This window comes from Hyposmocoma kahamanoa, unplaced genomic scaffold (assembly GCF_003589595.1).
Source record: "Hyposmocoma kahamanoa isolate Upper Pololo Valley unplaced genomic scaffold, ASM358959v1 94, whole genome shotgun sequence".
Taxonomy (NCBI): Eukaryota; Metazoa; Arthropoda; class Insecta; order Lepidoptera; family Cosmopterigidae; genus Hyposmocoma; species Hyposmocoma kahamanoa.
In genome coordinates this window covers 519,000-533,453 of record NW_020654878.1, presented here as the reverse complement: position 1 = coordinate 533,453, position 14,454 = coordinate 519,000, and the positions used below count along the sequence as shown (strand labels likewise).

At 35.1% G+C, this 14,454-nt stretch overlaps 1 protein-coding gene across 1 annotated transcript; it reads right to left on the bottom strand.

The window, feature by feature from the left end:
- Window positions 1-11,071: 11,071 nt before the first annotated feature.
- On the bottom strand, window positions 11,072-14,445 carry LOC113237972 (choline O-acetyltransferase-like). Its single transcript, XM_026474689.1, has 3 exons — window positions 14,254-14,445; window positions 12,938-13,138; window positions 11,072-11,637 (listed from the first exon to the last, which is right to left on the bottom strand). The coding sequence occupies exons 1-3, from the start codon at window positions 14,443-14,445 to the stop codon at window positions 11,422-11,424; spliced, it is 609 nt and encodes a 202-aa protein (XP_026330474.1). The 3' UTR covers window positions 11,072-11,421.
- Between the last annotated feature and the right edge of the window lie 9 nt (window positions 14,446-14,454).

Genomic DNA, 14,454 nt, shown 5'->3' with positions numbered 1-14,454 from the left:
TTATTGTTTTATTCATATTGAAATGTATAGGTAAGCATGTTTTATTGTTAAATAAATCATTTTAGATTTTTAAACAAATATGCATCTGTTAAAATGTTAAATAAAATGGAATTTTGTAATATGATTACATGGTTTGGGGTGTCGATTCTGTCGCGTGACATTTTCAATTGATGAGTTCAAGTACCTTTATGGCCCAGCTACATGGTCGACCTTCGCCGTGAGTAAACAAGAGACGTTTAAGAGAAAACCGCAGTGCAACGTGTGTCTTCATTAGACAGCAAACGCGAAGTCAACTTGAGGTAAAGCTTGACCGTGTAGACGGGCCCTTAAAGTTCCGAAATGAGTATAAGCTACGAAATCGCGTCTGGTTTGTGAATTCGTCCACCTATGATAGAAGCCTCGTTAGACTTATTACTTGAATAGAATATCCTACTTAAATAATTGTTACTTTATTCTATGGCTATAAAATGTGGGCATTGATCTTAAATTCTAATTCAATTATTGTTCTGTATTCTTACTAGAGTTGTTGACAAGTGTTTACTGGTAGATGAACATATCTTGTTTGTTGATCAGTGCGACTGGTTATTTTAATCCACCTAAAGTTTCCACATTTTAAACTTCAGTAGTGTTTTATATTACGTGCTGTTCATACGTATCACTGTTAAAGGTAATAATTTTAATAAATTATTACATTGGAGCTCAAGTTTCTCTGATCCTACAGACGATGACACTTCTCATTTTATGGGCTTAGAATTTGGTATCAATGCTTAGTAATAGTTTTATTTTTAGGTGAAATTGTTATATTATCGGAGACATACATTTGTCCAACGGTATAGTCATTATTTTTTTTTTATAAAACGAAGTTATAGAGGAATATATTTTATCATTTTGATATGAATTAAAGAGGACGCGGTTGCAAATTAAATCAATTTAAAACGGTTCTCGTGTTTCATTTACATTACAAATTCAACCGCTTTTTGTAATGTTTAGCGCGCGTGCACACACGCACACACGTTCACATAGAGTTTGAGAAAAGTAGAGTTCTTCGAAGCCCTGACGTCTAAAAAAAATACGACGTCGTGATATGTTAAATATATAGGGCGCACTATAAGTTCCCGGATCTGGCCACTTATATAAACAATATTTAAAAAGTAATTACAACGTTTGAAAATGGAACTCTTTGGCTGTAGAATACAGTTTGTTTCATCTAACTGTCACTTGTTTGTACATTGTGGCGTCATTTTAGAAATTGGTTGTCTACATCACCATGGATTTAACTCGTAGTATGATTTTCTATGACGTGTAATTTAACAGCTCCGCGGAGCTTCGCTCAGCTTCAAACTGCTTTTGGCGATGAAGCACCATGCAAGACTATTTATAGCTGATTTGCAGAATTCAAACGCGGTCGTGTGAACATCAGTTACTTCGTGAATTTCGTGATGGTCGCCCGTCTACTGCTGTGAACAACAAAAACATCGATGCTGTGCGCCGTATGATCAAAACAGACCGGCATGTGATATACCATGAGATTCGGGCATCTTTAGGCATAGGCATGAGTCAAATACAATCAATACTACACAAACATTTGGGTGTGAAAAAGCTGTGCTCTCGGTGGATCCCATACAATTTGACTGAGGCTCAAAAAACAGATCGCGTCACTTGGTGCAATGCCATGTTTACCATATTCAACGAAGGGGCGTCAAATTTGGTGTGGAATATAGTAACAGGTGACGAAGCATGGATTTATAGTTACGATCCCAAAACAAAGCAGTAATCGAGCGTATGGGTCTTTCGAGATGAACCGAAAATAACTAATGTGGCGCGCGTGCAAAGTGCTTCTAAGCGGATGATTACTTCTTTTTTAAATAAAACTGGACTCGTTTAGCCAGTAGCCACTGTTGTTTTGGAGAATCGTTGTACTCTGAATAGTGATTGGTACACGACCATTTGTTTGCCGGAAGTTATTTACAAGCTCCGTAAACGCCGTAACATCTTGCACCACGATAATGCCAGTTCTCACACGGCCAGACAGACAAATGAATTTTTGAAAGTGAACAACGTTGACCTTATGATCCATCCCGCGTACAGTCCCGACCTGGTACCTTGTGACTTTTATTTATTTCCAAAAATTTAGAACCAGTTACGCGGTCAACCATTTTCATCACCTGAAGAGGCTGTCGAAGAGTATGAAAAATATGTTTCTGAGATTGTCACGGAGGAGTGGCATAAATGTTTTTAAAATTGGTTTCATTCGTATGAAAAAGTGCATTAACGCTAACGGAGAATGTTTTGAAAAACAATAAATTCATTTCTGACCTTTTATAGTATTTTTTTCGTATAAATTCCGGAACTTATAGTTCACCCCACGTACTTATAATATGGGCTATTAAATTATGATACTACCTACGTGAAAATAAATATGTGTAACTTCAAAATAAAGGAGCGACTACTTCCTGAATTTTGCAACGAGAACCAAGTAATTCACTTTTCTATAGTCTAAATAATAGTGCCGGAAAACTAGCCCAGTGTGGATAGTAAAACAACCTAATTCGACTAAGGGAGTCTCCACACTTCGTTTGGCGGTACGAGCGGAAGCGACCCGCGTGTATTTCTTATTGCATGGACATAAAGCTAGCCGGCTCAGTGTGGAGACTCCCTTAGTCTACTTTTTTGTGACTAGAGCTGACTGTCAGGACTAAGTGATGAAAAAAGTTAATAGATTTCTCACAGATGGCACTACGGCAAAAAAGCCGTTAAAAGCAAAGAGCACAGAGAAATTCGTAACGTCTACTAACTCGTATCATACCTCAGTTGGGAGAGCGATAGCAGCGGTTTGGCGAAAGTTACTGGTCCGTTTCGTCCCATCAGGGGGTCGATTCAGAACCGTACGATAACTACGTTGTCGACCGATTGGATTTGTTATCGTACGATTTCTTTTCATTTAATTCACAATAACTGAATCGAACGTCAAGCTGTCGTATTCGAAACCGAACCGAAATTACGTCACACCCGTACGATTACTAGAACTTCTCGACCGGCAAAGGCTGCAAACGTTATTCAAAGCACGGTTATCGAATGAAAATTACCGAACGCCCTATTGTTTACAAAGCAAGAATGTAATATGGAAATCTTTTATTATTTTAAATAAACTCCGGATTTTGTTCAATTTTATTAAATTATTTTAATGTAATACTAATGCATTCCTATATTTTAGGTTTTTAAAGTCTTAAAAATGTATATAAAAGAATTTTCATTTTTCCTGTAATCTATTGCACCGACTAACTCCGTAAACGCTGTTGGATAACGATATCGTATCCTAATCCGAAACGAACGTCTAGCTCGAATGTTCGATTCGAGTGCGATATCTAACCGAACGATTCGGTTAAAATATCGAAGAGTTCTGGATCGAAAGAAACCTTTCTTTGTGTTTTTTGATACTAAGATCGTTAGTATCAATAATAACAGAAAAAATTTGGAATAACAATTATTAAATTTACACGGACGTTACTTACTTCTGTTATGGTAAATATACTTGGTGTACACTCCGCATATTAGCCTGGTGCAGCAAACGAACAGCTACATGTGAAGACTGGAAATCAACAATGCTGAGTCTTTAACCATTTTGTCCACATTATACAACTGTATTTTCTATTAATGTTTAGGTATTGTCATTCCTATCGACTCATCCGTAGAACAAAGGTCTATGTGCAAGACTTAGTTCTCAGGACATAGTACATTTCGTTCGTTCTTCTTCGTTGTGGATGTTAGATCGACTGTTGTTTGATTTTATATTTCCGAAACGAAATAATGTATATAAATTCTCAAAACACCTTTAAATAGGCCTTAGTTTGAATAATGAAATTATTCTCGTAATGTACCTATTCTCTTTTCGCTATATAATCACAACCGACTGTGTTCTTCGGATGAGTCGCTATGTTGTGTGAAAAAATAATATTTTTTTTATAATTGGAGATGAATGAAAACACGTTCAAAGCTTTTTCCAATTACCTTTTTATTGAGAGCAACATTGAATTGACATAGAGACATCGCTTACAGCTAGTGATATGTATATGTATGCATTGCGTCCCTGTCTACTAATCATTCTAGAACATTTAATTTAATCTTTATGTAACATTGTAAATTAATAAGGTAACATTATACTTAAACAAAATGATCACAGTTCGTAAACAACACATAGAATCATAAAACCAGGTGTATAAACTATAGTTTGTAAAAATAGATAACGGAATGGTCGAAATATTTTCAAACTATCCATAAAGCTTATAAGCTTTGTCGTTCATAGCAAACACTGGACATCAATTACTTTAATAATAATATTTTTCAGGGCTCGTGGCAATAATTATCAATTGATAATTTATCATGTTAATTAACAGTATTTCATCAACAGCAACTGATTCAAAAAAGCAGATTGAGATACTCATTACTTACACGCAGTTCTATCCAGTGAGGACAAGCATGATTTCCCACATATTTACTTAATTTAACTGATTTATTCATTGAAGGCTGATTATAATTTTATAATTCATTGATGATCAATAATTATCATGACAGTTATCATCAGACTATATATTTTGATAATTTCGAACCCCGATATTAACTGATTTCGACTAAAATTATCTAAAACAGTAATTATTTTACCCGCCTACGGACATTAACACATGTGACGCAATACGAGAAAAGGTTCCGTTCAAACGGAAGAACACTCATTTACTTCATAGACTCATCTCACTTGAGAACCCTTTAACACAATTTACATCGCCGCGGAACGGAAAGGGTTTGAATTGTATCGAAATAGTACATAACATATTGAACTTTATGTTAGATGTGTAAACATACAAATTAAATACAAGCCAAAAAACTCCCGAAGCTACCGTCTCGTTATCTAGTTTGTACTACATTACATTATGTATAATTTCGTTACAAAACTTTGCTTCCATTGATTTCCGCAGCTATGTAAATTGACATTCCTCTTAAATTTTTACATATTTTACTACACTACACATAAACGTGGTACGAATTCACTCTGGCTACATTGTGCTTCTATTCAACCCGTGCTCCGTGCTTCTACTGAACACTTTCAACGTACAGTTAGGTATCTACCACAAGATCTACTTATTTTCCTATATCTAGCTATTATTTGAGCCGATGTTGTTCCACTTGTTCTTCAGATGACATTCGACTCTGCTACAAATTCTGAACCAATTAAAAAGATCAAAACCTACTTATTATATTAACGTCATGCATAAATCTCACTGGGATGAGACCATGGATGCTCCACAACACACACATCAACTTTCGCTGCCTCAACTCTCATCATTGCATACACATCCGTTTGTTTTTGTTATATTTGACCCTTATCTTAATCTTTTTACACTGTGATTGACGTGACTTCTCCACGTTTCCTTTCAGGTTTACACATTTATGTCATTATTCCGCTAACATCCATATTATGACCAAACCCAGGCTGTGCCCTACCTTTTTCATCTTTTTCACTACATATTCTTTCAAACCACTCTCTCTTATTACGAACTGTGTAATACTATTTTTGTCGCCAAGACTTACACGACATGTGTCGTGTAAGTCTGCACTGCGCAGTACTTTCTTGTCTACAGAATTCAGCCTACTATTCTGCTTCTTCTGCCGTTCCCAGCATTAACAGTATGTTTTAATTAGCAGGCTAGACGCGTCTTTATTGACATGTTTGTTTTATGTCAGTGAAATCGATTTAGCCACAGTATCGTCCCCGTTGGTGCACAATTTTTAACAATACACATAAAAGATCTATTTTAATAAAGCAACATTTATATACATAGTCGCATTAGCATTCATATTTATATATTATATTAGTTTGTAATTGCAATAATCACCATCTAATGTTACACCTGTCACGCTTCACAAATAACATCCATAACTTTCTTATTCCATATAAATACGTTGTATATTTGATATGTCTCTGTTACAATCATTTCAAGTCGATAAGATTTTGCAAAGTTCTACTTATATCTAGTTTTATTTACCACAAAACATTTTTTTCGTTATATTTTTTTGATATTTAACAAGCTCTGCCAAGATTATTTAATAATTTGTCAGGGTGCACAAGGGAAACCATTTCTCCCCCACGCAGCACACATGCACAAATATTCAAGCGCGTGCATGACAAAACATGAACAAAGTCAGTCCGTAGAGCAGTCTCCACACCACGAGAGAGTGACCATCAACTTTTATAGAGGCGAATTTAAAATTAGCCTTTCTGTCCAAAAAACCCACTTAGGAATTTTACAGCTCTGTTTCAAATGATTAAATAAGCTTGGCGTGAAATTCCAATTTTCTATAATATAATTAATATTATAAATTTCTAACATTGATTGAATCCTTAAATATAAATGTAATTAAAATTTTTGGACTCGTGTCGTTACCCTAGAGGGTACGTGTAAAACTTAAAATCCGTAAGGATTCTAGCGGTATATCTTTTAAATAATCTACTCTTTTTAAATATAATTTTGAATAAAAGTGGAGTGAAAGGTTATAATACTTACAAATGACTAATAATTGTTGCTATTTAGAAATACAGCTACAACAACATCTACTATAATGGTTTATAATATAACTTTGTCCATATGACTTTTGTAAGGAACGGTCTGGCTCATAGTCACCTTCATTAAAATGAAGGTATGTATGGTATATAGGCTATGTAATATGTTATATTGTATTAATTCCTTTTTGGTATCACTTATCACCAGAAATCGGAACAGGCAGTGGCGGATTTGCCCTAAGGCCACCCTAGGCCAAGGCCCGAACTTAGGGCGGCCAGATTTTAGGGGCAATAAGAAATAACTCAAAGTACGGAAATATTCCGAACGCTCACGCACATTCTGGCGGGCCGCACTGCACCGCATCGTAAAACAATAATCTTCTTAAATCACTTTTGTATATTTTATTTATAAAATATAGATACATGTACCAGTAGGTACATGAGTGCTGAGAAAGGGGCGGCTGGTACTGACTACATGGCACGGGGCCTCGGGTGGCCAAGGCTGTAAATCCGCCACTGAGAACAGGCGGAGCAATCTACCTGGCAACTTCAACAAAGTGGATAATACACATGGAGTGCCTGAATCGTTATATTTTGTTCTATATTTTTCATGTGTAACGTAACTTTGGGAGTAAAGGAGGTGAAGGTTTGTCAAGAGCGTAGCTGAAGGAGGTCCAAGGTGTCTGCCTACCGCGGTGGGAGACAGTCGTGATTACGTGTGTGTATGTGTGTACTATTACTTTACTACTGTAGTGTATTTAGAAGAAAAGTTTTGTGTTTAATCGTAAGTAAACTATTTTGTTTTTATTTTTTGCTTTTCATTTTTAATCGTGGTTTTAACTACTCAATATGTATTACTACGATCACATAATACTCTGCCTGTTCCAATCTCTGCTCATTACCCAACACTACAGCATCTATAAAAAAACACAAGAAATAATAATTATTACCCATTTTTAAACAAACAACAGTTATTTGTCCAACGATATAAGCCTATCTGGAAGGCATCTGACCGATGATAAATGAATTGGAAGCCGACAACCAAGCAGACGTAAAACAGTGGAACTGCAGCTGGAAAGTAGTCTGAACCAGGGCTTAATTGCAATGGAAGAAATTGTGACAGACATTACAAATAATGTTTAATGTATTCACCGGACAACTGACAGTTGTTCATTTGGTGTATTAATAAATAGTTCCTAAATATAATAATAATATTAACGCACACACTCGACATAGCCCCGCACTAGGGAAACGCTGTGTCGCGGGTGCCATGGACACACAAATAGACAATTACAAATTACACCCAAACTCACGAGACAAATAAATGTGGGCCATACAAATATTTCTCCCGGCCCGGGAATCGAACCTGGGACCTCTGCGTGGCAGTCCGGCATGGTAACCGTTCGGCCACGGATGCAGTTAATCGGTTATAAAGTGTTCACCGGCTAAATACCATTTAAATCGCATGATGTATCTTAAGCTCTCGTATATTAAAGGACAAGTGTATGTAATGACACTTGATTGATTTGGGCTTAATAATGATCTCGAGTCGTAGCTTGAGTCCTTGGAAACTTTAGTAATAAGCTTAAATTATTCCGTCTCAAAAGATCAAGACACTTAAGTAATTTTTGTTAACATCTTTGTCTTAGTTGACTTGAGTCCTTAATATTAATAATCTTGCACCCGAAATGGTTTTATTAATTCGGGCCTCATTCTTGCAAAACAATATAAACAATGAATGAAATCTGTAAAATCTTAAAATCAATCTACATTTTAATATATTAGAAGCGACATACATATATTGTGTTCGCTATATTCTTATTTTAAAATAAATATATTTTGATATGTTGAGATCTTAAAAACTACCTTACATTAAATTTTTGATATGTCCACGATATTCTTGGTCATGTCACATATGATAGTTGACATTCTGATATGTATAAGTTGCTTTATTACTAAGTTATGACTAGTTAACACAGAATATTCATTAAACATCCAATTACATACCACAGTTACTTTTATTGTTTTGCAATATGTTGCTTTACATTGATTCGGTCCACCGTTTACTGTCGTTGTTTCTTTCTGCTTAGCTTCACCTGTATCTTTGTAACATAGTAAGCAACTCCTTTAGTTTTAGTCATTTTTTGATGTTGTATCGTGTTCGAATGTAATAAGTCTGCTTAAGAGGCACTCATTTGAAAACTATGTCCTGATGCTGCGGACAAGGTGATGCTCTCGTCATGAAATTCATTGACAAGTAATAGCAGTCAATTATATCATGTTTGGACGTAAATTCGATTACCTTTTTAGAATTATATTTGACTTTAACAAGTTAAAATCCCACTTCTTGTACTTCACTTCACAATTATCTTTCGTTTACCCGGTAACATGAAAGGTTTTACCACTTTTTTTGCCTCACTATTAAACCTTTCTCTATTAGCAAGTCAATCTAAATTCGTAGAAAAGTTTTATCCAAATTCCAATATTCTATGTAAACTTGTCAAACAATTACATTACTAAATAATATTGAGATCATTCACTTACACTACACACGCAAACTTCCGAAAACACTCTATTATGTAACAAATTTAAAAACCAAATTCATCTAAACACATTATTACACAAGCAGGAATTTGCAAATTTGTCGCATAATAAAGGTTCAGAAAGTTCCAAGTGAATGTAAAATACAAATCTAAATATTTATGATATCACCACAGCATTGACTCCAATTACTTACCGTATAAAGTCTACAATATGATAATAATATCTGATGTTCTAGGACATTTGTCTTGTTAGACTATCAACATAGATGCAACATAGTTTACAGTTCTATTTTGAAAGTAAATTGTATAGATTTCAGCATGAGTTCCTGATAACTTTGCTAAGATCGATTTAATAAGCCCGCCTCACAGGTTTATCCTCGCATGTTTATCCTATAAAATTTTTCTTTCCTGCTATCCGTTATGTCTACCTTTAACAAGGCTTTTGTATAAGGTTTTATCGCGATATATTTCTTAACCATTAGACAGAAAGATTAATTTAGAATTTAACGTCATAGGTCGTACCACCACAGGATTCGATGGAGAAATATTTTTACACTAGGCTTTTTTTATATATAAAAGGTTGCCTATATAACATTGAAAAAATTTCCACTAAGTACGTAAGAGAGTGTTTTTAATTACACATGTCTAAACCGATTTCTGTAGATAGATGTTGAAATATCTAGAACTCATGCTAAATACCACACAGTACTTATAATCACTAACATTTATTCTACGCCATAAAATTTGTTAAACAAGTATAATAATAGGGTATAATATAGGAACAACAAATGTATAAATAGAGTAACAGTTGTTATAAAGTGTAAATATAATAATCATAATCTCTATAAATTGATATAATTGAATAATTTCCCATAATAAAACTCCAAAGCTAAAAATCATCGAGACCATTTGACTAGGTAGAATAGAGTTTGATAGAAGACGTAACAATGCCGTAGAAAAATTCGAAAAAATATATTATTGCAAAAATACGAATATTATGCACACTGTTGTAGTAAAAATTGAAAACTGTTGTAATATATAATTTTTATCTCGTTCTTGTTGACATGGTGCAATTTAAAGTTTGTAACTGCAATTTTCTATTTTATTAAAGGCAATAAAGCTGTAGTTACGCCTGATTACGGCACTGTTACGAGACCAATCCTAATGAGATAATATAAACAAATAACACGAATGTGAGGCGGCACGTGTGAAAATATGAATTACATTTAGCATCTACCACCGATAAGGTAAATTGAACATTGTTGTTCGCCAACTAACCCGCATAAGACTTAGAAAACACGGCAACGATTCACAATTTTAAATTGTTATATATAAATCTATAATTTGCTAAGACAAAAATAATTGATATAATTATATAATTAACTAGGACAAAAATAATTGGTATAATTCTATAATTTATCTAGAAAGCGTAATTATTTCTAAATTTTACATTTTTTTTTATATAATTTATATCAATTGTAAATTACTTCTTAGGATGCTTGATATGTTATTTTTCTAAAAAAAAGCTTATATATAAAATTGTCACGTTGCATTTTGATATGTCATAATGTTTTCATTGTTATAATGCTATAATTTATTATAATTAATTTGTCCTACAAATTAATGTATAAATTTCCTACTTTTTTAAAATAGTTCTAATAAGCTTTCATTTAATTATAATTGATATGTATGTATTTTCTTATTTTATCAATAATGTGCGTATCACACGAAATATTTGCGACATTATAATGTCGTATTAAACATTTTATTTCAAATTGGCAAATAAATTTAATTTTATAATTTCGAATTTTATTCTATATATACCAATTAACAGAAACTTTTCTGTTTATTTCAAATAACTTTTTTTCTTATATTTTTAGATAATTACCTTATAATATAAATATTTTATATATTATACGACGAATGACATTGATCGTTAATACAAGTACAATTTTAAGAATTATCCGGCGTACTGGCCATTATATTTATGTAGTTCGCCAAAAGGTACATTTTGTTTGAAATCATTTGAATTTCTTTCAATAGAAATGCATTGAACTAGAAGCATTTTACGTTTCAATATTCTTGTTTATATGTAGTCGTACTACACTACTACACACAATTTCACGTCTAATATCAACTATTATCTCTTTTTTTCTAGCATACCTTCACATTATCATATTATATTGTGATCGCGACGAAATTGGCTACTAACCACTGAGTCCAAACATAAAAAGGAGCTACGAGTTTTGAAATGGCATTATAATATAAGCTCCATTTCGCAGTATAATAAACTTACTAAAGCGATAACGTACTTTTTTCAAATCCTTAACCTTCTGTCTTTCGGTTCTGAAACATGAGCTTCATGGAGTCCAATGCTTCTTCCAGGGACTGCCTGAAGGCTTCAGTGTTGGTTACGCTCGAGGAGGTGAAAGAGGAGATGCAGAATATGATACTTTCCTTTTTGGGGTTGTAGCTGCAGCCGTAGCCGTCGTGGACCACGGCGCCGTAACCCATGAAGGTGCCTTCGGTTGTTGTTGCCACCTGATGGAAATTTTGTCATTATATAAGATATTAGGAGGGAATGTGCATAGTAGGGATGCTGCAGACAACTGTCTGCAACTGCAACTGCGGATCATCCGCATATTTTTAAATATCTGCGTCCGCATCCGACATCCGCATCAATCTATGCAGTCACGACAAACGGCCTCGCTAAGTACTAGTGCTAATTAGCCCATCAGGGAACGAGAATTGGGCAACGCGTGGTGCACGCAACGACCTGTTTGTTTTGTATACAAATAAATAACTCGACTCATCCGTAGAACAAAGACCTATTTGCAAAATGCTGCTTATTCTCGGGACATTGTACATACATTTCGTTCGTTGTTCTTGACTGCAGATATCCACAGTCAAGATCGACTGTTGTTATATATTTCCAAAACGAAATAATAAATACATAAAAAAATCTGAAAACACCTTTATACAGGCATTTTGAATAACGAGATTATGTTTTAACCTCTTTTCGCTGTATAATCAATCACATCGGACTTTGTTCTTCGGATGAGTCGAACTATTGCATTTACGTTGACGCAAACTGATTTTCGTAAGTAAATTTAAGTATAGACGATGTCGCCACCTTCAAGTATCATTTTCAAGCATCCAACAGAATTTTGTAAAAGTATATATATTTTTTAATTAATGATAATGCAATGATCACCAAACTTAATCGGCAAGTGTGGCTCAAGTATTTTTTTTCATAATAAATATCCTGAAAATAAACCTATTCTTTTCACACATCCGCATCTGCAGATTTAAAGGTGAAGACATTCGCATCCGCATCTGCAGATGTAGTAATAACCAACATCGCGGCATCTCTAGCATAGACGCAGAATTTTACCAAGCGTAAACTTTTCAAGCTATGTGCTTTTTAGTTACTTTCCTTGCTTTTACGATGAAATAAAACAACCTGATGACTCTTCGAAGACGTGGAAGTCCCTATGAACTATGGCCAAAACAGAGCCAAACCCTTTTCTTAGAAGAAACCACTACCCCTACGCTACGTCTAAGGGTTGATGAAAAAGAAAACAAATTTGTGGTATTATTGTTTTACAGGTAAAAGAATAATTTTACACACATCTCGGTTCAGGTCAAATCGGTAAGCTTAAATGGCTGTGGGCCGAACATGTCTGCAGGAAGGCGGATAGCCGATGGAGCAGTCTTATTAAGACTTATAAAGGTGGCAGGCAGCGACTGGATCTGGCAGCTCGGAACTGGGAGAGTTGGCGTGCGTGCGTATAAGTGATAAGCAACGGAAAAGGTACTTTTAAACGATTGAAGATTATACCTGGCTAGTGCTAAGCTTGAACTCAATCATCTTCTTATAAGTGTCATCGGTGAACATGGGCGGCAGTTCTCCCAGGGTCTCTCTGGCCGCCTCGCGCAGACCGAGCAGATGGTTGTCGATTCCTCGGCCGAGAATGTTGGCTTCCATGATCGTCGTCTGCTTTCGAGCCGCCTCGTCGAACAGTTCCAGTTTCCTTTGCTCCTGGGGAAAAAAATGTTGTGTGAAATTTAGATATTTGTAAGTAGAGGGATATTTACACATTCACACATTGGTACCACGATTTCGTTTAACTAAGGCAAATGATTATTTTATGAGGAACTCTTGTATACGTTTTTGCAATAACATTCCGGAGCGTATATTAAGATTGTCATTTCCTAAGTTTAAAACTTACATTAAAGATATTTTAATTGAAAAGTCATATTACAAAATTGATAAAGACGACATGAGTCTAGATTCTACATAAATGTGATTCAAAATGTATTCCATAGTGTTTAAGTCTGTTTGAAAAAGCAATCCCTATAGTGTCTTGCTCGGTCTTCTCAGGGAAGTCAGGACAGTGAACGAGCAGCAGCTTAAAAAATAACATCTTCAAGTGTAAAATTTTACCTATGAAATTTGACCTTGACTTTGATTCAGAATAATGCTCTGCCTTCCTTCCGCATCCAAGGCATTGTTCAATAGCTTTGTCAGGAGCAGAAAGAGCAGTATAATATCCTCATACCCCTATACTCTGCTGCCTGTTGTCTTAAGTCGTCAGCAAAATTTAACATATACCATGATTTTTTTAATGAGATTAATGTCGATTAATGCTTCAGACCAACCTATATTAAGCTCGGTGTTATCTAAAAGTCTGTCTTTTTTAAAGACGGAGTAAAATGACGTTTACAGGGTTGCCAGTTTTCATAAAACTTTAAATAATCATGTAGTTGTTGTCGACAGTATTATTGATAGATTGTGACAGGAGGTAAAATTTTGCCAAAAATGCCTGAATTGAGAGTGTTAAGACATAGAACGGGCCGATGATTATTCAAATCTAATTAATAGTGATTTCCTATTTATATTCAACTATCTTACCTTTTTTCTCTGTTCTGCCTTTACATACCTAGCATAAACCGATGATGTCATCATTATTTCTCCCGCCGGTCGTTTTCGTGAGACTAAACAACAAATTCAAAAGTGCAGATCACTCTCTATAAAGCTGTGGTACTATACTGTTACCCTTTTTGTCTCAAAACACAGTAGTTTTTGAGTAAGTTACGCAGTAACTACAATAGCTCAACTACGCCAGTCTATCCAGACAGAGACTTATCTCTTACCCCGTACAGGTTGAAGGAAACCTTCTTCTGTGAGTCGTTGCTCACCTCGTTGAGCGGCGAGCTCTCCGCGGTGCGCATGGCGGAAGCCCAGGTTCGCGCCGCGTCGTGCGCAGACCTGATATTGTCTACACGTCCGTTGCGGAAACGGCGGAGAGATGCCGACTCGTACGTGGATACGAGGTAGCCGTACATCCTGGTTAA